General features: G+C 43.1%; 1 protein-coding gene across 1 annotated transcript; it reads right to left on the reverse strand.

The window, feature by feature from the left end:
* Nucleotides 1-9472: 9472 nt before the first annotated feature.
* RASD2 (RASD family member 2) lies at nt 9473-17228 on the reverse strand. Its single transcript, XM_057420647.1, has 3 exons — nt 16478-17228; nt 12189-12468; nt 9473-10667 (listed from the first exon to the last, which is right to left on the reverse strand). The coding sequence occupies exons 2-3, from the start codon at nt 12457-12459 to the stop codon at nt 10138-10140; spliced, it is 801 nt and encodes a 266-aa protein (XP_057276630.1). The 5' UTR covers nt 12460-12468; nt 16478-17228; the 3' UTR covers nt 9473-10137.
* Nucleotides 17229-22575: the final 5347 nt, after the last annotated feature.

Consider the following 22575-nt stretch of genomic DNA (forward strand, 5'->3'; position numbering starts at 1 on the left):
ATGAAAAGCCCTTGTCTCCTCAGCCATCTCCTTAGAAGTGCCAGAAGGGTACTGGAAACTGCATCTGTGGAGACTCCCGTAACAGCATATGTGCAAGTTCATGGATTAAAAGCCATCCAGCAGGCACAAACGTGGCACTGCAGTACTCAACAACATGCAGGTGGTGAGGACAGTCAGAGTACAAGGACTGACATGAAAAATGAGGAGTACCTCGCAATATAGACACAGCTCAACAGAGCCATTTGGTTTCTTCTTTATTCTGGCAAAGCAGAAAAAAGATGAAGCTTTCACCTGAATTTTAGTAATAGCAGGTGCTATCTTTCCCTGTCTGGACTTTTTGTGAGAAGCTGGAGGGGAACAGAAGATGACAGGAACTTTCTGGAGAAGAATGACAGCTGACATTAGACATAGAGCTAATTGGAGATAATTTTCCCACTTGCTTGGTAATGCTGTTTTTCCTACTGCCTTGAAGTCTTAGAGCACCCCACATACCTCTAGGCAAAAAAAATCCAAAACCAAATCAAACAACTGGCTCTTTTATGTGTTCTTGCTTCATATTCTCCTTTATCCAGTGAGGGAAAAGATAGAGGTAGGGAGCACAGACCCAGCCAAACCCAGGTGGGTCACACATGACAGATTATGTTTGGGCCTCCAGCATCTCTTTTGCTTTAATTCCTGGCTGATATAAAGATACCTTGGGAAGAAAATGCAAACCCAACATTTCACTCTGGAATACATTACTTTTCTCAGTTCTCTCAAGAAACAGCAAGCTTCTCTTTTTTCCTAATGTAAATGAGTGGGAAAGCAGAAGGGACTCTCAGACAGTTCTTGTTTTACTGAGAAAACCTTCACTACTCAAGCACCTGTTATGCAAAATCATGTCTTTCCAGTTTTCTCTTTCAGTGCAAATCTGGTTCAGAACAACATTTCCTCCTGATAAATCTCAGTCCTTAAATGCTCCCTCTTCATGCAACCAATTTGCGTGAAGTTGAGAAAGTGCTTAAGTAAGCCTAAGCTCATCTTATTTTCAAAAGTCAATTCAGAGTCTGAAGTCTCATCGAAAATCAGCAAAACTCAAGGCCCCTTAATTAATGAAGTGCTTTCAGACATTTTTCTCTGGTGGAATTCTTGTCTGAAAAGAGAAAATGCATTGAGGAAGATGTGTCAAGTCCCAAGAAGAAGGGATAGAAAGCATCCCTAAGCTCTTGCTTGCACCAGGAGTGTTCACTTCTTATGCATCTGCTCACTGTCTAGCACAGTGAAGTGACCTTTTGCTGCTGGGGTGCTCTCCATCAGCTGGGTTTTGTATCATCTGGAAGGGTTTCACTGCCTATCTCTGACAATCATACTGTGGAGGGGGGAAACGAAGTTTTAGGATACTGTGAACTGTTTTGCTAAAGTCTGTGCTAGAGGTGTTCCTCCTCTCTGGGAGATCAAGGGCGAATAACAGGTCTTGCAGTAGCCACAAAGGGGCCAGAGAGGAGAATCACAGTTCTCTCCATATTTTTTCACTGCTTTCAATGTTAAATTCTATGGGTGGCTAAAAATGTCTTCTGTTCCATCAATTTGTATTTCAGAGGTGAGTAGACACCCTACTCCTAACAGTATATGGTCCATTTCTTTCCCTTGAGAGCTGTGGGATGTCCTGGCATGCCAGGCAGGAGATGAGCAGGTATCTCCTGAGGCATCAGCTGGTCACTGAAGGGCAATCACCAGGCCTTTGCCATGACTTGACTATGCCAGCACAGTTGCCTTACTTCCTCACCATGCCCAGATTCAGGTTTCATGACAGCCATGTATAAGGCAGCTCTGCTGCCTGTCACAAGACACAGTTCAGAGGTAGTTCTGAACTACCACAAGCCGCAGCTGCCTTGGGGCTTGCACAACCACAAGACCACCAACACAGCACAAAGATGCTCTGTCTACCTAAGAGATTTCTCCTAGGCAAAACTGCTAGGAACCAGTGCAAGGAAACAGTGCAGAATTTACCCAACCCATGAGCATTTTGGAAACAGTGCATAACCCTTATATCTGCTTTCCCTGTTTCAGTAGGTCCAGGGGAAAGAAGAGCGCTACTAAATTATATTAGGTCTTGGTGCTACTACTACCACAGTGTAGTAGCTACAAGGTCTCTGAAAATAATTAGCTCTCAGATGTTAATCAGGAAAATGGATTAATAGCAGCTTCTTCTCACTTTAGGTTACAGATAGGATGTTGGTACAAAACAGGTGGCTAGCCATCATGAGATAAGACAGGTGCTGTGAGGCACAGGATGGATGCGGCAAATGTAGTTAATGATTAAGATGCCCTGGCCTTTGTGTACATTGGGGCTTTCTATTTGTTGTGTGTATATTTATTGTTTGTATATTTTCTGGTATAATTGGGTCCTGTTCTGTGGGCAGGGCTCCATAATACAAATAAATACCACCATGACTAATGGCAGACCTTGTAAGACTGCCCCAAACTCAACAAAAGTTGTAAGCAGACTGAGTCAGTGCTATTGTGTAAGGGGATGATTTTTGCTTTGGCAGTGTTGTGGCCAGCTGGAATTGTTCTCTCTAATAATTGCCAATCTGGATTTCTCCCAGATGGCAGCATCTCATAAAGAATATCTGAGAAGAGCTCTGGTCTGCCCTCTAATAAGGCTCCACGAGAGAGCTGTTCATCCCTGTCATCCCTTCTTTATAGGCTCAGGCAAGTCTCCTGTCAATTTGCAGAAAAAGTCATTGCTCTGTATTTATTTTTCCTTTTTATTTTATTTCTTTTTAGAAACTTCTATTTATTACCTTGTCAATGAGCCACCCAGCAAGGAACAAACTGTTTTGTGACAGAAAAGGTGAGACATTCTGCTCTGGACCATCCAAGAGCAATGCCAGTGATCTTCCTTCCCTGTACTGTCCTCTAACCTCTCAGGTTATGTTTAACAAGGCTGTGTTTCATTTCTCCAGCAGAGAGAGGGTGAAAGAGGAGGTTATGCTGTGCATCCACTCAAGGGTCCCTGAGCAAAAACCTTTCTGCAGTGCAGTGCTTGTTTAGCACACAGGTATGCAGTGATTGAAGAGCAGTGGGTAGCCAGTGTGTAATTTTAATCCTGAGGCTCCTGGGACTTGCCAGACGAGCATGTGCTGAGGAGAGTAAGACTGTAGGTAGTCAGAAATCAGGGGTTATGCAAAATAATTGCTCTCCTGTGTAGCTGGCACTGCAGCAGCTGAGCTCCTGATTGAGGTGATATTTGTTTCCGGTCTGCCTCTTCACCTTTTAACATGTTTATCCATCACTGCGGTACCCAAGTGCCTCGCAATCTAGAAGGTGTTAATCCTCTCTCAGCTCTCCCCTGAGTGCTGTTGGTCCTCTGTCAGGGATGGGAAACCAAGATGCTGATTTACGTAAAGAGTTTGGAAACTGGAGGGGCTGTTCCTAGGGGCTGTTAAATCTCTGATCTGAAGAGTAAGACAGAAACCCATGGTACCTAACACCCAGTTATTTTAGCATCTTTAACTTACTTTAACTCTGAAGCTCCTATGAGCTTTGCAAAGACATTGAGGAACTAGGTGGAATCTGTCATAGTCCTGATGTTAGCGGGGCCTGAAATGCAAGATCTGGTTTTGCTGCTGTGAGCTTGTTTTTGTGTTGCTTTGGTTCTCAGTGTAACGCAGAAAGACCACTAGTCCCTGTTTAATACAGTTGTGCTGTGTTCCAGAAAATGTCTCAGTGTGTGAAGGAATTGTTTCTTGGAGCCAGAAATTATCCGCTTGTCCCCTTTCATTCAGCACAACTGTAGAGATTATTTTTCTTTCCTCCATATTTTCCAAAATACGGATTCAAGGCATATTGCTAAAAACAATCTAGAATATTCAGCGCTCTCATGTGTGAGTTGGTGTTCTGTACTAACTGCTGAAAGTCAAATGCTTGTGAGAGGACACTTGCATAAATACAGTCCATCTGTCTGAAATCCCTCCTGCAAGAGCCTGGAGGGCAGGGGGCAGGAGTGGGCTGGAAAGGACGATTTTGCTTCCCTCTAGGTCAGAGTGATGTAAGGACACATATTCAAGTTGGATTTTTTTTTTTCATTTATGTTCTTTTGCTTTGCTACAAGATGTTCTGAAATACAGCGACCTCATCCCTCCTTGTCTTCATGTTTAATCTGAACTAAACTTAGCTATCCATCCCATCCAAAGCACAGGACATGTTACATAAGTAATTCATTGAATACTTCTGAACAAGAAACAAATGCACACGAAACAGTTCATAGACAGTTCACTGAAGGAGCTGCTTTCTGCAAACAGTCCAAGGATCTTTGTGGAAGTGCTCTGGAAAGCATGGTCTGACATAAGAAGTCCTGTCTCTATTATTCATGTTCTGGCTGTAAAGGACCAGTGAACTACCAACCCTCCACTTGGGGTGTCAAGAGCATGCAATGAGGACAGGCAGTCTGAGGAAAATTCTTTGAAGCAGACTTGGGATCAAGCTTCATCACAGAAACAAGTGTGAGGATCAAAATAACCTACAGGTTCAGTCAGGGTCGCCCACTGCCAGCACCAAGTTGCCACCGTTGGCTATGTAGATTTCGATGTTTTTCCAAGTCTTTTCCTAATGGGACTTTTATGACATTTCTTAGAAAATTTCCCAATAGATTCTACTGCCCCAAAGTCTGCTCTGCTCTTCTGCCTACAATTTCCTGCTTAATAATCTTGTTCCCACTGAGATATCCCACTGTCCAACTCTAAATAAAGTGCTGTCACAGTTGTCATCTCCACCTTCCAAACATATCTAGGGTTTTGAGCCAGCCTCCCTCAGACTTTGTTTACCTACGTGGCACAGAATTATCCCTTTCAGAGTTTTCTTAAGGCTTACTGAAGTCAATTCCTCTAGGCTTATGAAATGCTTTTCTTGCTAGTTCTTGGCCTCCTTCCAAGCTGTCAATAACTTTCTAGGAACATGATGCGTGGGATTTAGGGCAGTTCTGCATGCTAAGGATGGCCAGTGATGGTGGGGGCAAAGAAAGGTCTTTGGCTGATGCTGTCATGAGAGCAAAAGGAAATGTTTCTCTGGGAAGTCTCAGGCACTGACTGTGCCAGATAGTGGCCTATAAAGACACAGAGAAGAGAGAAGTTGGGTGAGACTCATAGCAAGCTCTAACCAAACCTGAGTACAGAAGTTTGGTTTGTAGCAGTTTATGATGTATATTCCCCACATCAGGTACTGTGCCAGGAGCAATGCCCCAGTTTACAATCACATCATGGAAATGACTTGCTTATTTATGGTAGCATATCCATCCTACAGCTTTGCCAGACATATTGATTGGTCTGTGAGGTGGGTCTGGCTAGTCTGTGTTTTTCCGCATAACAGATACTGAAGGGAGAAGAACTTCCCAAGAGCTCAGAGGTGAAACATCTAGGACAGAGCCACTGCTACTCATCTCCCCCCTGCTCTTTCTGAGTGCATAGAAAAGGCTGTTGCTATAGAAACCAGTGGGGAAATGTACATTATATCATGTTTTATATATTTTTCCAAGGAGACCCTTTGAGCCTGCCATCATGTAATTTCACAGAAACAATAATGCTAATAAATCCCATAAGAGTAATAGTGATTTCAAATCAAACCAAATAATCATCATTTACTTCAAAAACACCTCTGACTACAACCTTCTACCCTAGCCAAGACACTGGGACAGGGCTATCAAGGCATCCTACAGTATGGTACATGACAGGCAAATCTAAGGCAGCAAAAGGTGTGATGGGGAGGGGGAGGGGGGGTCCTACATAGTGGTAAATGGCAGTTAACATTTGAGGAAAGACAAATCTAAATAAAATGCCTTCAGATTTATAGGTGTGTAGAGAAGGATGAAATAAAGTGAAAGGTGTATTTTATAGCATATAGTCTAGTTTATTTTTAATCTTCTTTACCACCCAACCTCGTATTGCCATCCTATCTTTGTGAGCCCTCTTCTGAAGCTCTTTTCTCTTTTGCAGCCCTTTTAAAAACTATCCCACCATTTCCTACTTGCCTTCATGAAAATAATGAGCCCTTTGCCCTCCCAGACAATGAGACCTATTGCGCCCTGGTGTTTCAAGGAGACAGTGTTCTTTGTGAGGCTGCACCATGAGCCTCTCTCTAGCATCAGGCTGGCCTGGTGGCAGCAGTTCTCCTGGGAATCCTTCAGAACAGAAGCCCAATTTAGTCCTTTGGATGTCAAAACAGGCTTTCACTGCCCTTCCCACCCTCTATTTGTTTTTGACTTAATTCACCATGACCATTATTTCCTTCCTGATTTGTACTGACCCTGTGGCTTAATTAGATTTTTGTCATTATTTATAGTAGCTCCTGTGATGTGTTTGCTTGTAATTTCTTGAGGACAAGAACTTTCTTGCTGTGTAGAGCAACATACAAAATAAATCTCAGCCCTGTCTTATTCCAGGGCTGTGATTGATCCTCAGTCAGGTGTATGTCCCTGCTTCTTGTCCTGAAAGTAGGTACATGAAAAACATCAGTGAGGGTTTGTATCATTAATGTTAGGCTTTATATACTGCAGTGTAGGACAAGGTAGCTAGTGTAATAAAGCAACTTAATTATACTACGTAAGGCCAAGTAAGGGTCCATCTCCTCGCAGCATCTTTGCAAGACGTATCCCTTCCTCCAGTCCTGTGCATTTTCATGACCTCTTGGGTTAGAGTAAGTTCTGTGCATATCCCCTGAATCCCAAGGTGACTGATTAAAAAAATGTTGCTTCTCATTCCATTGCCTCCAAGGCCTGGCTGTAGATCTACTCTTCACTCCTTTCAGGGTTTCACATTTTCTGCACGCATGTAGTAGAAAGCCCTTAAAGCCCTTCTTTATGTCTTACAGTCAGACACATTCAGCAGTTAGCAGGGAAGAAACAATTTTCCTATCCTCTTCTTGCCTTATCTTATGCCCCTTGTGCAGATGTGTAGCCTTGCTCTGTTTTCCAGCCCCAGCCATTTTCACAGAACATAATGGCTGCTGTGAATAAGCAACTGATATACATACTGTCTGGTTTAAGGGGCTGTAAGCACTTCTAGTGCCCAAATAATATATGAATATTAATAGAATGACTTTAATGATATAATAAAAGCCAAAAAATAAATATCCTTAGGGGCATGATAGCCTAACTTCAAAAGCAATTACCATCAGTAACAAAATGCAGAGAGAAGACTAGGATTACTTTAATAAGGTTACCTGCTTATTACCATTTGTTTCTGTGGGTGTCTGTAATGCTGCTTCACCTTCATTCCCAGATACTTTCCCAGATGCTTCTCACCCTGAGCATTGTAAGGCCAAGCTGGACTACTGTGAAGCTGGGGCTCACTGGCCTTCCCCTGGGATCCAGAATATCTCTGTGAGCACCTGCTCCTTGGTCTTCAGCCTCCCCTACTCTTTCACCCTTGTCACTGCAATGTTGTTTTTCCATGCCCTGTGGCTTCAGATCCATGGGGAAAAGGCAGGAATGGGAGGACGTGGAAGGGTGAGGAAGGCTGGTGTCTTTGTGGAAATGGAAGGACAGTAGAGAAAATAATCATAAGGTCAGTGTTGTAAGACAAAGACAGAGATTGGGTGATTATGAAGGCTCTTTAAAAATCCAGCTTTATCCAGTAGGCCAGGAGGAGAGGACATTAGGCTCAGTAGGGGCAGCACATGGTCTACAGTGCAAGGATTTCTGATTTAGATTCCTAGAGCCCCTTAACCCAACCAATGCCCACTGCCCATGCTCTTCTGACTCAATTTTCAACCTCGCCATGTCCCTGTGGCATGTGAGTCCCAGAGGTTGATCACCGGTACATTCAGCATTCGTGCACTTGGGTGGAGTGTCTGTAGGGAGGTGGGCATATGCTTAGGGGGACCAAGACTCACAAAGTTGAGAGGTGCAGATGGTAAGATGAAGAGACTGCTAAGAGCAACAGTGATGTCTCTGCAGAGACCACATTAAATCACATCAGGAATAAGTATGCCAGCTGTGTGCATGAAGAACAGAGTTGTTCTCTTGTATCAGAGGCAGCATGGGGAAAAGTAACAGTCTGCTTCTGCTTGTGAGGATATTTATATATATAAGCTAATGTGCAAATAGATAGATACATATGTACGTATATACATACATAGATACATAGAAAGAAATATGTAGATAGCGACACAGTTCTGCTCCAAACAGACGAATGTGTAGCCCCTGGTGTCTGGAGGACATAAAAGGATCTTCCAGAACTTACTGGAAGTCTCATCAAAGCCCTCATCCCACAACTCACTTGCCTAGTTGCACCTGCACAACAGAAAAATAGGACCTTGATCATCATTCTTGAAGAAAGTAAAAATGACCAGGACGCAGCTAATAAATAAACCAAGTTTAATCATAAACCATGTACATATTTATTGATGGGGGGGGGGTGAGGGGTGTATGATCCGAAAGGTGCTGCCTTGGCAACTGGCAGAGTGTATTTTACCAGTCAATATATAGTACCAGCAAAGGGTGGAGCTGATAAATGAATATGGGATTTTGAGTCCCAGAGGCTAATTTTTACAGGCAACCATCATTCTTGGTTTCCTGTCAATTTATAGCATGAACTAGCTCACAGCTATGCCCAGGACTCAGCAAGGCAGATACAGCCAAGAACAGAATTTGAGGGTGAGGGAAGGACAAGATATCTGAAGGTCGTTCTGAGGTATATGTAATGTATATACTCTTCTATTGTGTGCAGTCTTGGGGCAATGCTTTGCCTACAGTTAATGTGTGCACACATCTCATTCCAGTCAGTGAGAGTGGAAAGCTCACATCTGAGAGAATCTATTGGGCTTTGAGGGCATACAGGAGCACATCGAACCACAAAGCCAGAAGCAGAACAGGAAGAGAGCTGAGGACAAAGAAGCCTGGACTGGGTTGAGAAAGGGAAGAAGTGAATGGACAGCCCCAGATTTATCTGGCCATGGCCAGACACATCAGCCTTGTTTGAACTGCCAGCACAGATTTTCTGTTCTGAAGGCCTTCTACAGTGCAAAGGTTTCCAGCAAGGCAACTTTTATCAGACAACAGGCAAAACCATGAACAAAATTACTAGAAGCATGTTAACGGAAGAAATACGATGGAGATGGCTCTACAACTGTTCAGTTCTTAAATTTGAAGGAAAATCCAGCCCTGCCTCTGAAGTGGTCTAAGCCTACATATGAATCTGGTAAGTCTCAGCTCGTACAGGCAGAGGATGGAACCATTGCTCTGGTTGCCAGCAAGGCAAAAGGTGGCATTTATACTACATTATTCAAAGCAGTGTGGTTTTCAGAGACAATATCACACCAGGCTTGCAAAGCAGTCTAATGTATTGGCTTTTTGCAGAACAATTTCACTTTCAATCAATGCACATACATTGATTTTACAGATGACCTTTCACTGCTAGAAAGTAGACACTGTTTTGATGTCAAACACACTTGACATCAGATTTTGCTAAGAACCTACCCTGAGACAATAAAAAAAAAACCAAAACAGCAAAGCAAGCAAATAAAATCTGTAATACAAAACAACATTCATATCAACATCAAATGATAACTGTCCCAGCAAACACAAAATCAAGATCTTCTTAATGCAGGTCTTTTCGGAAATCAGTTAGTCGTGCATCTGTATATAGAGTCCACTCCCAACCTGGGAAACCTCAGTTAAGACTGCTGCCCTTTGAAATGATAGTCCCATTTTTTTAAAGGAGTGCTCCACACATGCATGCACACATACATACAGGCACACAAGGATATGCACACAAACACACCTATAACCTCCTCTCTCTTAGCAAGAGCTGCATGCTGGATAACTTAATGCCTTCTGTGCATTTTTTACCTACTTTCTTTCTAAGGATGAAGTTCAAATGTCTATACTTCTCAGGTCTATTCTTTAAACAAAGCAGGGAATGACGAGGAACTACGTTACGGACAGAGGAATGGACTCGTATTTCAGGCCTGTGATTTTTCCCAGTCATTGACAAGAACGATGTTATTTACATTCATGACTCAGCAGAATCCACAGAAAGTTATCCTTTCTCCATGTTGGGTTCCCTTGAACCCCATAAGCCCATTCTGTGCTTCCACAGATCTTTTTTCTTTAAGGCACTGCATGTGGATGATGACTTCGGACAGAAGTGCAAGCTCCCTTCACTGGATTGTGCATTTCTCCCTCTCCCTGGACTGACCTTCCCTGAGAACTTTCGATTTGATGTACTTCAGGTCACTGTTGACACTTGGCCGGCGAGCAAAAGGAGAGATCATACCATAGGCGTCCATGTCCTTGACTCGGCGCATGCGAAAGGGTTTTGTTTGGAAGGGGTCACCATACTGGATGGAGATTTTCCTGTGGAGGGAAGGGCTCATCTCATGAGGTAGCTTGGCCATGCTGAAGAGGACATAGAACATCTCATCCACATTGGTGTTCTTCTTGGCTGAAACTTCGAAATAAGCACAGTTTTCATCGCTGGAGACGAGGTTCTCCCCTTCGTCTGAACGTACCTTGCGGAAGATTTCACTGTGGTCGCTTTTGTTGCCACAGATCACCATGGGGAGGTCAGCTGATTCCTTGGTCTTGTTCTTCAAGCAGGATTTGACCTCAAGGATCTGTTTCTGGAGCCTCTTGACCTCATCAAAGGATTCTCTGTTGTCGAGGCTGAATACCAGGATGAAAACATCCCCTGCAATTACAAAAAGATACTGTAAAGGCTTGTTGCTTGCAGCACATGTAAGAAAAGCTAATTTTAAAAAAGCAGTAGGTTTCTTTGCCATCTCCTCCCCATATTTTTTGTTTAGTCCTTTTAAATCTGTTCACTCAGCTGTACTTTAATTCCAGTTCTCCTAATTCAACTCCTCACACCTTCCTGTAGTACTATGGAAAAGACTTTTGGCTATGACGTTCCTTCATCCATATCTGTTTGTGTTCCTACCTCACACTGGACTTGCAATTTATTTCCCATTTTAATCTCTTTTGTAAACATGTTTCTATCTCAGCTCTGTTGCGTTGCTTTTCTTTCTTCCTTTTATCTGTATCTCTGCATAAAATACAGCCTGTTCTGACACCAGGATGAGTGGAGAGTTAATAGCCACTCAGCCTTGCCCTTTTGATTGTACAATACATGGAGCAACACCTGAACTGAAGATTTACACCTAGTCAGTTCTGAACACCTAAGTCAGGAATAAGAGGTTTTCCAAAGTGCAGTGCTCTGCTGTCATTTCATTTGCTCCAGAGAAACAGACCATGGAAAAAAAAATACATTAATTACACAGATCCCCTGGCATTTCCTTTTTGACATTTCCTGACTTACAATTCCTTTTGCAAATATAAAGTAATGTAAATCATTGCCTTTTGCATGACATTCATGTGGAACATGCTAAGAGAGCTTTCATGGACAAGAGCTCACATCTGCATCCCAGAAAGTGGCCCTAGGACCTCACTGGATGTCAACACTAGCCTAGTCAGATCTGAACATCATGTTTCTCTGTAGTTAGAAGGGTAGACAGCAAATCCAGAAAGTGGGTTTGTTTTTCCTGTGGCTGAATATATCTCCACTGTCACTTTCACAATTAAAGAATACATCTTAGCTCATCACAACAGGACCTGCTTGACAATAAGAACATTTAAAATGAGCCCATCATTTTCCCTTTTTTCCCTTTAATGCATTTGATTAACCACAGATTAAGGAGAAATGGTAAAACTAGAGCTACCCTTTTACTGGAATATCAAATCAAGGAATCAGACTGGAAATTTTAGGAAAAAAAATAAATCTTTGAGATTTTTTTTTTTTTTGTTAGGATCCTTTTCTGTGAATCAACATGCTTATTTTGTCCCTTGCTGCTTTGTTGCTTTGTATGCCCACAAGATTTTATTCAGCCATTTATTTTATTTTTTTATTACAATAAAAAGATATGGAGCAGAAAGGGAAGGTAGAAGGGAAATAAACTTGGGGGAAATCTCGATTTCAGACCTTCACCCAGTGGACTTCTCCTCTGTGGCTAATGCACTCCCTATAGTGCCTGGAATATCCCAACCAGGAAATATCTCTCTAGAGAAGTGCATGTTGCAACAAAATCAAGCAGTCCTTTTAGCTACCTCCCAGGAAAGACTCATCTCCAGGCTGCAGTTTTTTAAGGTAATGTCTATCCTCATGATTTTTCACCCACCGTTCCCCATCTGCAAACTTTCCCCACTTTCTTCTCACCTGTCAGGATGGAAAGCCTTCTCATAGCAGGGAAAGGGTGATTCCCAGAGGTGTCCAGGATATCCAGCTGATACATGTCTCCCCGGATGTTGTAGACTTTGCGATGGAAATCCTCAATGGTGGGAGTGTACTGGTCCTCAAACCGGCCATTGAGAAAGCGTGAGACAATGGAGCTTTTCCCCACCCTGGAGGCTCCCAGCACTACCATGCGGTATGAGTTCTTAGCTGGCACATTCAGAGTGCAGTTTCCACCAGACATAGTCTTCATCATTGCTTGGTCCTGAAAGAAGAAATAGTGGAGTTGGAGGGAAGACCAGAAACTAAACAGAGGATGTAATAAGGCAGTGAGGACCAGAAACTAAACAGAGGATGAAGTAGGGCAGCTCCTTACCACGGGCTTGTCAAACAGTGCTCTGGAGCACAGTAGTTAGTAGATCAATGGTCCATACAGAAATCTTTTCTCTGGAAATGCTTAATTTTTTTCAGTCTCATTTCCAGGGAGTGAGGTTCATTGTTGGTAGTGTATTTTTTCTTTTCTTTTAAAGTCATATAAAATTGAAGTCTTTTACACTGAAAATAGCATGGTTTTGAACTGTATTTGCTATTTCATTTAAACATTAAGGGCTAATTTTATCATCTGTGCTTCAACTTAGATACCAAGTTCCTTCCCACCATCTGCGTCACTTCGACATTACCAGATTTTTCAGAAGAGCTTGATTCTCATTTAGATACATAAACACAGAGGTCAGATTTCCCAATATACTGCATCCACTGCAGCTGCCATCAGGGCCTTGATGGCTTTGTTTGATTGCCTAAATAGGAGCTGCAGATAATACTTGTTTTCTGAGATCAACCAAAAGTCAGACGGAAACAAGAATCAGGCTCGACATCAATGGAAGCTAGACATCTCAGTAACTTTAACTAGCTGGTCCCATACAACCTTCATTTCTGATACAGGGAGTCTGAGCCAAAAAATAGCACTGGCTGAGGATAAATTCAATGATCTCTGCCTTCAGTGACCTTTTAGAAAGCAGATTTTAATCATGCAGTTTGGACTGGTAGTGTGGGAACCCCCTATAACAAACTATCAGCATTTCAGCAGGATATCTGGCAATGGATGGAACTGCAAAAACGTAGATTTCATGGGATTTTCAGTCTTTATACGTACACAGCTGTTGTGGGTGTCACAGTCTGTGCGGGTGCTAAGTACAAGAAGGATTAAAAATAAAGGACAGCCATCTTACATAGCTACTAGACAAGATTCCCAACCCCTGACAAATAAAATGAGTCTTGAGACTTTGGAGTTCATATTTTGACATAGCACTCAACTGCAGAAAACTTTGCTAGGAAGAAAAGAGTGCTGCTCTGACATTTTTCATGTACCAGTTCAAATGTGGGTGAAGGGAAAAATATAACCCCTGTGTGGGGAAAGCTACGTGTAGAGCAAAGAAAGCGCATTTCTGACAGAGTTTATTTTGGTTACTAGGATCTTATTAAAGAATAATCAAGTTCCCACTGTGCTGTTTGTTTAACTTAAGTGTTGTTTATTTAATATTACAATTCAAGTACTTTATGTACACTGAAAGATCATATCTGGGTCCAGATCTGGATTCCTATCTTTCCCTTGAGTGAATTTTATCTCCCAAGCTTTTATCTAGCTGACACTTATCTCAGTCAAAAGCTTAGAATCTTTTACTTTGTTTAACATGTGCTAAGCGCCAAAGCAGCAGCAAAGATACAGTCACTGCTAAATAAAGGAGCCTGTGGAATTCTGATCCAGCATCATTGCTGTGCTATAGCCCAAGGCAACAGCAAAACACTACTGTTTATTATTATTATTGCTATAATTTGCTGCCAGCAGCACATTCAGTCCTATCTAAAGCACAGAAGAAAATGCAATGCTTTCTTCAGAGTACCTTACACTCTGAATTATATTCAGTGGGCAGGACAGCATGATATTAGAGGCAGACAGTAATGGGAGAACATAAATTTGGTTGGACACAAATGTGCAGAGTTACGGTACTGTTGGGATTGCTGTGGTTGGAATGACAGTAAGGAGCACACCTGGTATTTGAACTGGACTCTGTGTTTTATTTAGAACAGGACCTATCTCCAACTGTACAGAAACTCTATATTCAATCTCTGAAAAAGCACTGCCATGTACACTATCTCTGCCCTTTCCTATGTAGACAGTCCAATGCTGTCTTGTATTCACGGGCAGACAAATGGTGACGGAGCTGCTTTGGGATGCTTCCTTTCACCCTCTCAGGTTTGATTTAGCTGTCAGAGAAACCAGGGAGACAGATTTTGTGGGAAAAACGACAAACTTCTCTACAGCCCAGGATCAGTATTTAGAAATAAGTCAGCTCTTCAGTCTGGGATGGACCAGTGTAGCTGCAGAGTAGCAAGTGGATTGTCCTGGTTCACACATGCCAAACATCAGGTTTGTATAACTTGGTGTGGCAGCATCTGTGAGTGAGCACAGTTGTGCTTTTTAAGCAAATGCCTTATATGTCCTGCACAGAACATGCATGCTGAGGGACCTGATCCTGGCCAGCAGCTTTACAAGCCACAGTCCTAAAACTTATACTGCTGATGGGCAGGTAATCACTAAGCTGTTAGTGATTGGAGAATCTTCCATCATACAGCAAAGGAGGTGGACTGTGTCACTGCAGCTGTTTGGAGGGTTAATTTTGCACCTTTAGTGCAAAAGACACTTCTGTTCTCCGCTTCCTTGAAATTAATTCCACTGCTTTGGAACTCAGTTAATGTCACAGTACACTGAACAGCTTGGAGAAGGAATTGGCACCATAGCTACCTGCAGACACGGAACATTAAGGCATGAGGAAGCTGAATGACTACCCAAGGTGCAACAAATGAGAAATGTGAACAGACTTTGAGACCCTGCATTTCAAATTCTTTCTCTATTCCACCTTTCCTCACCCTTGCATCTCTGCTCATTAAATCACATTGCCTCCCACCCCCATCAAAGGCAAAATCCTATGTGCAGACATGCTCATTTCAGGATGGTTTGCCCCAATGATGAAAGCGAAGGAGGGGTAGAAGAACATACAGACTTTAAGGTATTAAATAGTCACTTTATGCTGTCCTTGTTCCATCTCTCAAGGCATTCATTCAAGGGGACTGTTGTGCTTTCCTGACTGTGTTTCATTTCACACATAGTCAAAAGATGCTTTTCAGCACTTTGATTCATGGAGTTGCTACTCATCTCGTCACCTCTGCTGCAAATCTGACTCAGAGTGTGCTGCTGAACCAGGAGGTTTTATCTGTGGTTTGTGCTTTCTTCTTATCCCCCTACTCCAGTTTCAATATAATCTGCCTTCTTTCCTCCTCAGAAAAGGAATGGAACTTCAGCCTTCACACCCAGGGGTGAGTGGGGGGAGCACAGGGATGTGTACATTGCAAAAAGATTAAAGGCAGAAGAAAGGAAACAGGGACCACATGTTCATATACTAAGTAAAGCGAAATCAATCAGAAGAGAATGAGGAGACAAACAACATCAAGCTGGCTTTAATCTACTTCTTTTCCTTCCAGTTTATTAAATGCTTAAGCATAGATTAATTCCCAGTGGTACCTTCTGCTTTATGCACTGGCTTGATACTAGAAACTTTGCATTAGTATTGTATATTGTTGCAGCATAGAGATTCCAAAATGTCATAGAAATGTAGACAATGACTGTTATCTCCACTTAATAAAGGAAAACACTCATACACCTAGGGAGAGCTGAAAAAAGCTGCCCCAAATCAAAATTAAATCCTATTTCTTTCGACTCCCTATGTCATCTTCTACCTGCTAACCACCACTGCTTGTTTCATTAGCAGACATCAGATTTAATAACAGTGAATCTGCTTTTGTATGAGCGCTTGTCTGATTCCAGTGAGTTGCTGACAAATTTGTTCCTGAGCACCTGTAGAGATATCTAAGGAAGACATTCTTCATTCAACCTGCCCAGAGTTTTTACACCTTCATTTTCAATCCTCCCATCACGGGTATGCTCCCCAGCACACCCCACCCTTGCACAGACTTCTGAACCACCTCACTTGCACTCCTCGGTCCTCAGCTACTGTTTGTGTCTCTGTTTGCTATCCCAGTGTAATTCAGTGCACCCAGCTAAAAAGGACATAGGCAGACACAGACTGACTCATACATAACAGACCCAACAGTTGTTAATCACTACTAACATCCCTGTAATCTTCATACACAACAGAATCACTCCAGTGGGATGTTTGTTTCCTGCTTTTATCCCAAACTCCATGCTGCTTTCTTACCTCTCTCCTTGGAGAAGCAGTCCTGGGTCTTGGTACAGTCTGGTGAAGCTGATAATTTTAATCAGAGGTGGCTGCTGCTGTAAGAGGCTGTTGTTCTGTGGATCCCACGTTGCTTGCTCTGGGCTCAGTTCTTCACCAGTGTTTCCCAGGAACTTAGCAGGATTTGGAAGGACTGCAGGGCTCCAAAGCAGTTTCCCCCATGGGTGACAGGTACTGGATCGGATGACTGACAAGGGCTGAAGAAGAGTCTCAGAACCAGTGGTAGCTTTCCCTTTTGTGAGATGAGCTCTTCTCGCAGCCTCAGTTCAAGAGAAGGAGAGGCAGAATCTATTCCACTCCCACTGGCTTTTCTTGCAAGTTGTGCTTCGTGGGCTGTGCTGTGGGGAGGGGATCTCTGGAGCGTCACCTAGTTGAGCAGGGTCGTGGGTGCATCTGGCTGGCCCACCCTGCTTCTATGCCACCTCAGACCCTATGGGCAAAAATCAGTGGGGGCATGGAATCTGTCTGTTGTGAACCTACGCTTACCCAGGTCTTGTCTGGCACACCTTCCCCCGAGCTTCTTTTCTTCTGGTCCGAAATTTGCTTTAAAATATTCCGTTTTGAAGACAGAAGGGGCTTTTCTTTACATTCACCAATTAAGTCTTTCTGCTTCCCTCCCTGCCTTTCTCTCTCTCGCTCTCACAACTACTGGCAAATTGCAGATTTTCCTTCTGTAGGACTCACAGATAATTGGCTCAACTCCTCCCTTGAAGTCAGTGTCAGACACAGGGGAAGGAGGGGTGCTGAGGGGGTGGGATTTTGTGCCTATTGAAAAAAATCTTTTCTCCTCTAAACAGAAAGTTCTTATGCGTTGCAGACTGCACATTCCCGTCTTTCCACCAGAGACCTGTATGTATGTGTATGTGGGAACTGAGTTAGTGTATGTGGACGAGAGACACAGAGACTTCATTTACTTTGCAAGCTGTAAACTCATAAGCTGTTCCTAAAAGCACTCTACTTCTGTGCCGATCTTTGCTGCTAGACAGAAGCAGACTGACTCATTTCCCAAGTAGGGGCTTTCTGTCCATAATTCCTGTAATACTTTTGCCATATGGAATACTTTCTCCTGATCCCTCAGGACAGGATTGAAGACAATACGTTAGGATTGATGGTTGGTTTCATTAAGAAATAAGAATAATGTGTAACTGCTGTTCTTACATTAATATTTAAATAAATGAAAAATTAAAAGCAGGGATGGGTAATAAAAATGTTTAAAAAGAAGGTCAAACAGAAAGTGTGGGGGACTGAGGGTCAGAAGAAAAAGAATAGAAACAAAGAAAAATTAGGGCGAATTCAAGGTGTTTGTTCAATATGAAGTGAAAAATCATGTTTGTGGTATATTTCACTTTTATTGACTCTCATTTTTTTCTCCTTTTTGACCTGAAATAATAGTTTAGATCTACAAGTCTATTTAAAAAGATGTCCAAAAGATAGATTTTGAAAGATTCAAGGTAAGGTATTTCAGTATTTCCCACTCTAAAACCCCTAATCGGAGAGGGATTGGGAAGGGGGGGGGTGGGGGAAAGAAAGATTTGAAATATACATTGACAATAAGAAAATAGGGAGGCACAATCTCCCAAATCCAAATATGGTTTCAGGTCTACCCACAATTCTCTCTCTCTTTGATCAGTTTTATTCTTCATTGATCATAAAGATTCCTCCAACTACCTTGTCTGTTTCATCCAACAATTCCTGCAGCTTTTGAGGAATTCCTGAGATGCTTTGCTTTTTCTTCTGCTTCTCCTCAGAGCACAAGGAGGTTTCTGTTGTCACCCTCAGAAGAATGCTTTCCTCTGTGCCATGCACACCAGCCATCAGCACATGGTCTGACACATCTGTACATCTCTCTGGGCTAACAGACTTTGAAGGCCACAACACAGGCAATGGGATGAGTCTTGCTGCAACCATCTGTGAGAGGCGGCAGCTGCTCCTACTAAGGTCAGGCCAGAGCAGAAGGTGGATTTGGGGCTCCCAGGCTAACACAAAGGCAAAACACCAGTGATTGAATTTGGGAAGCAACACCTCCAGCAGACAGCTGTAGATCTGGGGAGGAAGGGCATGTCTTGGCACAGCAGCATTGAAACACTGCAGTAGTAGTGAACTGCTAATGGGTCATGACCTGACCACCGTACCAGGATTCTTTTGTCAGCTTCTGAATCTTTTCACTTTGGCAGATGTAGAGGAGTACTTTCATGGCTCAGACAGTATTTTTTTTTTAAGTCAGATACAATGCTTTCCATTCATAAATCATGGGTTCAGATCAAGCCTGGACCAAAAGCTGCCATCTTTGGTGTCTGGTCAACTACTTGTGTAGCTTAGATCTAAACAGAGCAGCATCCTGGTATGATTGCCATGCTTCAAAAAAGCAGCAAAGTCAAGTCCTGCAGAGCTACAGAGAATAAACTCCTCTTTCTTTGCTATAGCTTCAATGTTGAGGGTAAAAGTTCTCTGCCAAAAGAGAATTGTAGTCATCCTGGGGACCATCTCATCAGCCTGGAATCTCAGCCTACTCAAACTCTTTTGTAAACCAAATGCAAAACTCTTGCCTAGCTGGCTTCGCCCAGCCCAAACTCCTACTCAGCTGTCTTCTCCAGCATTTAAAGTAGCAAATCAGGTTCCTCAAATGATATCAAAATAAAATAGGAACATACTTGACTAGGCACTATTTGATCTCTTAGTGATCAGCTAATGAAATAATAAATTACTTTTGAAGTAAGCCTTTGAAAGATAATTGCTATCTATGAGGCTTCAGAGGGTCGAGAGATGTTGCTGTAGCTTGTTGGGTTGGGTTTTTTTTCCTTTACTTTGTTCTGGAATGCTCCCAGTTCAGAAGTAGAGGAAAAGCCATGCTTTCATGCCTTCCTGTAGGGCTCAGGAGTGCAGAGCTCAACAAATCCACTCTTTCAAAGACATCTTGAGGGGCTCTTATGGGGAAGTCATCTTATATCTGCCCCCACCTGAGAAGCAGAAATGACAGCACCTCTTTGCTTTTAGGGTTACTAAGGGAATAAGTGGATCAGAGAGACAAAGCCACTGCAAAAACAACAGAAAAAGTTCAGAGTCTCAGCAGTTTCTTCTGGTTGGTCAGATACCATCAGCCTTTCTTAGAGCTTACAGATATTTACCAATTTAAAAGCCAGGCTTACAATGAATTACTCTCCGGAGGTATTTCTGCCTCCTACTCCTCCAGTCTCTAAAGAAAGCCTGATTGAGGTTTTTAGATGGCTAAGGCTGTCTCAGAGGATGATAAACCTGTGGCTGCAGAGAACCACCACAGTTACAAAGGTCTGTGTCTGCCTCACTGGGTGACACTGGCTATGGCTTTTGGTGCAGTCCTTGAGCCTGAGTGTCCAGTGTGAGACAAGAGAAACAGAACGTGTGGCAGATGAGCTATATCAACTGAATAACATAGTTCATATAGGATTCACTGAAAGCAAATGACCAAGAGCGCTGGTGCAAAGGGCTTTAAGTTAAAGCTGCCAGGAGGGGGGAACCTAAATCCATCCCACTTCTACCACTTTGGTGTCAGTGCTAGCAAGAGATACCCAGAGCCTAGAGAGGAATCACAGGTCAGCAGGAGAGCACCTGAATGTCAGGTTTGAGACCATCTATGGAACCTGAAGGGGCAGAAGTCAATAGGACCTGGTGAGATGCATCTGCAAGTCCTGAGGAAACTAGTGGTTAAAGTTGATAAGCCTCTGCCCATCACATTTGAGATGTCATCTACCTGTACTCATGCAAAGCACTTGACGTGCAGGTCCTGCTGGCTCATCCATGGGGCAGAAGGTGGTGCAGCTATGGCTGGTGCACAGGACAGATGTGCTTTTGGCACTGCCTAGACCTTGGGTGAGCAGAGAGGGAGGGCTTGAGAGGGCAAGTCAAAGGAAGGGGAAGAGAAATGTTGCAGAGAGAGGCTGTGTAGAAATACGTACAAAGGAATGGGGAGAGACAAGGGGAAAATACTGCTGACCACCTCGCTCCGAATGGTGAAGACCTAAAGTGAAGTGACTTGCTCTATGGTGGGACACAAATGCTTCTCAGACTCCTCAAAGGAGCTTCTTCCTCTCTGCTCCCAGGCTGCCCACACACTGACCATGCCAGCACCAGGAGTTAGGCAATGTCAACTCATGGGGCAGAAATGTCACTGTCACGAGTAATTTATACCTTCTGCAGCTTCGGGTACCCGCTGCAGCTGGAGGCAGACACCTGTGATGGGCTGATGCATCTGGACTAATCTGTTTCTCTCCTCCTTAAAGTGAATGAAAGAAGTGACAATCACAAGCCCTTCATCTCTGGTCAGAATTAGTTCAAGACAAAAGATCTTCCAAGGCTTTTGTCTCCTTTTCAAAAGCAAATGCAACAGAGATTAAATATTTAAACCAGCTTTTCTCTCTTTCCCCATTCGTTTTCACTCCCCTCATTATTCAGTAAGGCAGGCTCATTTTCCACCCCCTCACCTTCCCTCCCTCCCTCCCTCCCTCCCTTCCTCCCTCCCTTCCTCCCACATTCATTTCTCCTGCTCTGTGCCCTCCCTTCAAGCAATGCTGAAAAATTGGTATTCAGGAGTCAGTAAACTTCAGTTATATTCTGAACAGCAAGTATATGAGCAGTCATAAGTATTACTGCCCCTCCATTACCTGTGCACAACCCCCAGCATTCAAACTCAGTCAAGAGCTCTCCATGGGTGTTACAGTGACTGGGAAAGTAAGTAATGATCATCAGATACAAGTGAGAACAGTAACAGTAGGGAGAATACAGCTGGAGAAGGCATCCATTTGAGAAAGTGGTGGTCTGACTTGGTCCTGTCACAGAGTTTGTGTATGACTGTAATTTCTCAGCATCCCAGGGTGCAAAATGGGATGTAAAATGTGATATTTACTGAGATCCCTGCAAAATGGAAAAGCATTACTTTGTTGTGAAAAGCATCCAAGTCAACTCTTACCTGATGCGTTTGCTGTGAATAATTATTTTAATTAGATTTTAATGAAATATTTTGGAGAAAAGACTGCATTTCCAGTCCCCCTCCTTTCCTTTTGCCACTGCCACAGCATGTCCAGATTTCCTCAGCAGACACACATGCACCCTTTCATTTTCATCCCACTGTTGGAATTATTTAAAACTTTCCCCATCTTTGAAAAATTACTAAGCAGCAAAATTGAGGCTTAAAAAAACCTCCATTATTCAAAAAGGCTTCAGGGTAGAACATAAAGGAAAAAAATCCCTGAAGTGTATGATTCATTTCTTTACCTTCCATGAATACCAATGGTTTATAGTCTCCCAGGCCCTGATGAAGGAAAAGTGACCCCCACCACATCCAACTGTGTAGCTTATGAGCCTGCTGGAGTGGAAGGACAAGTCACGCCCTCACCTGACTGTGACTACAGTGCTGTGTCAGCCTTTCAGGAAGGAGCATAGGTACACGTCACAACTCATAGTCTCTGTTCATCATCCCAATTCCCTAGCTGCTCCCAGGCTCTGTGTCCAGACAGATAGCTGCATACCTGGGAGGGAGCCAACACACGTGTCCTCTGCTGAATGATGGTGGTAGGAAGGGGTTCATTCAAAAGGCCCCCAAAGCTCTCCTCTGGCTGACACCATCCCAGTGCCTCTAAAAGACAGAGAGAGACATGATCCCTTTGGGGCCATTTCTATAGCTGTGTTTCCACTGCTGTTACTTGGTTCCTCGAGATGCACCCTTGATTGTCCTCCTTTATCATCTGTTTTGACAGTTGATGATTTACAAGGGCTGATGATTGTCTCTGGAAGATTGTTACCTTCAATGGGAATATGAACAGCTAAGGAGAGCAGAGGGGAAGAAGGAGTTGAGAAAAGATGAAGGGAACTGGGAAGGAGAGAGCTCTGTAAGTCTTCACAGAAAAATCTCTGATCAAAAAAGCACAGTGAAGGCTCATTAGATACAGCTCAAAACAAAGACAAAACAAATGGTACAAGAGGAGATGCATGAAAAATGCATGAAACAGAGACTGACAAGCCAGAACCCTCTGCAGCACACATGATTCTGCCTGAGACCAGCTGTTCTATTTTGGTCTCCGTTAAGA

Source organism: Pezoporus wallicus, unplaced genomic scaffold (genome assembly GCF_028554395.1).
Source record: "Pezoporus wallicus isolate ANWC-B61680 ecotype Strahan unplaced genomic scaffold, APGP_CSIRO_Pwel_v1 contig_2871, whole genome shotgun sequence".
NCBI classification, from domain to species: Eukaryota; Metazoa; Chordata; class Aves; order Psittaciformes; family Psittacidae; genus Pezoporus; species Pezoporus wallicus.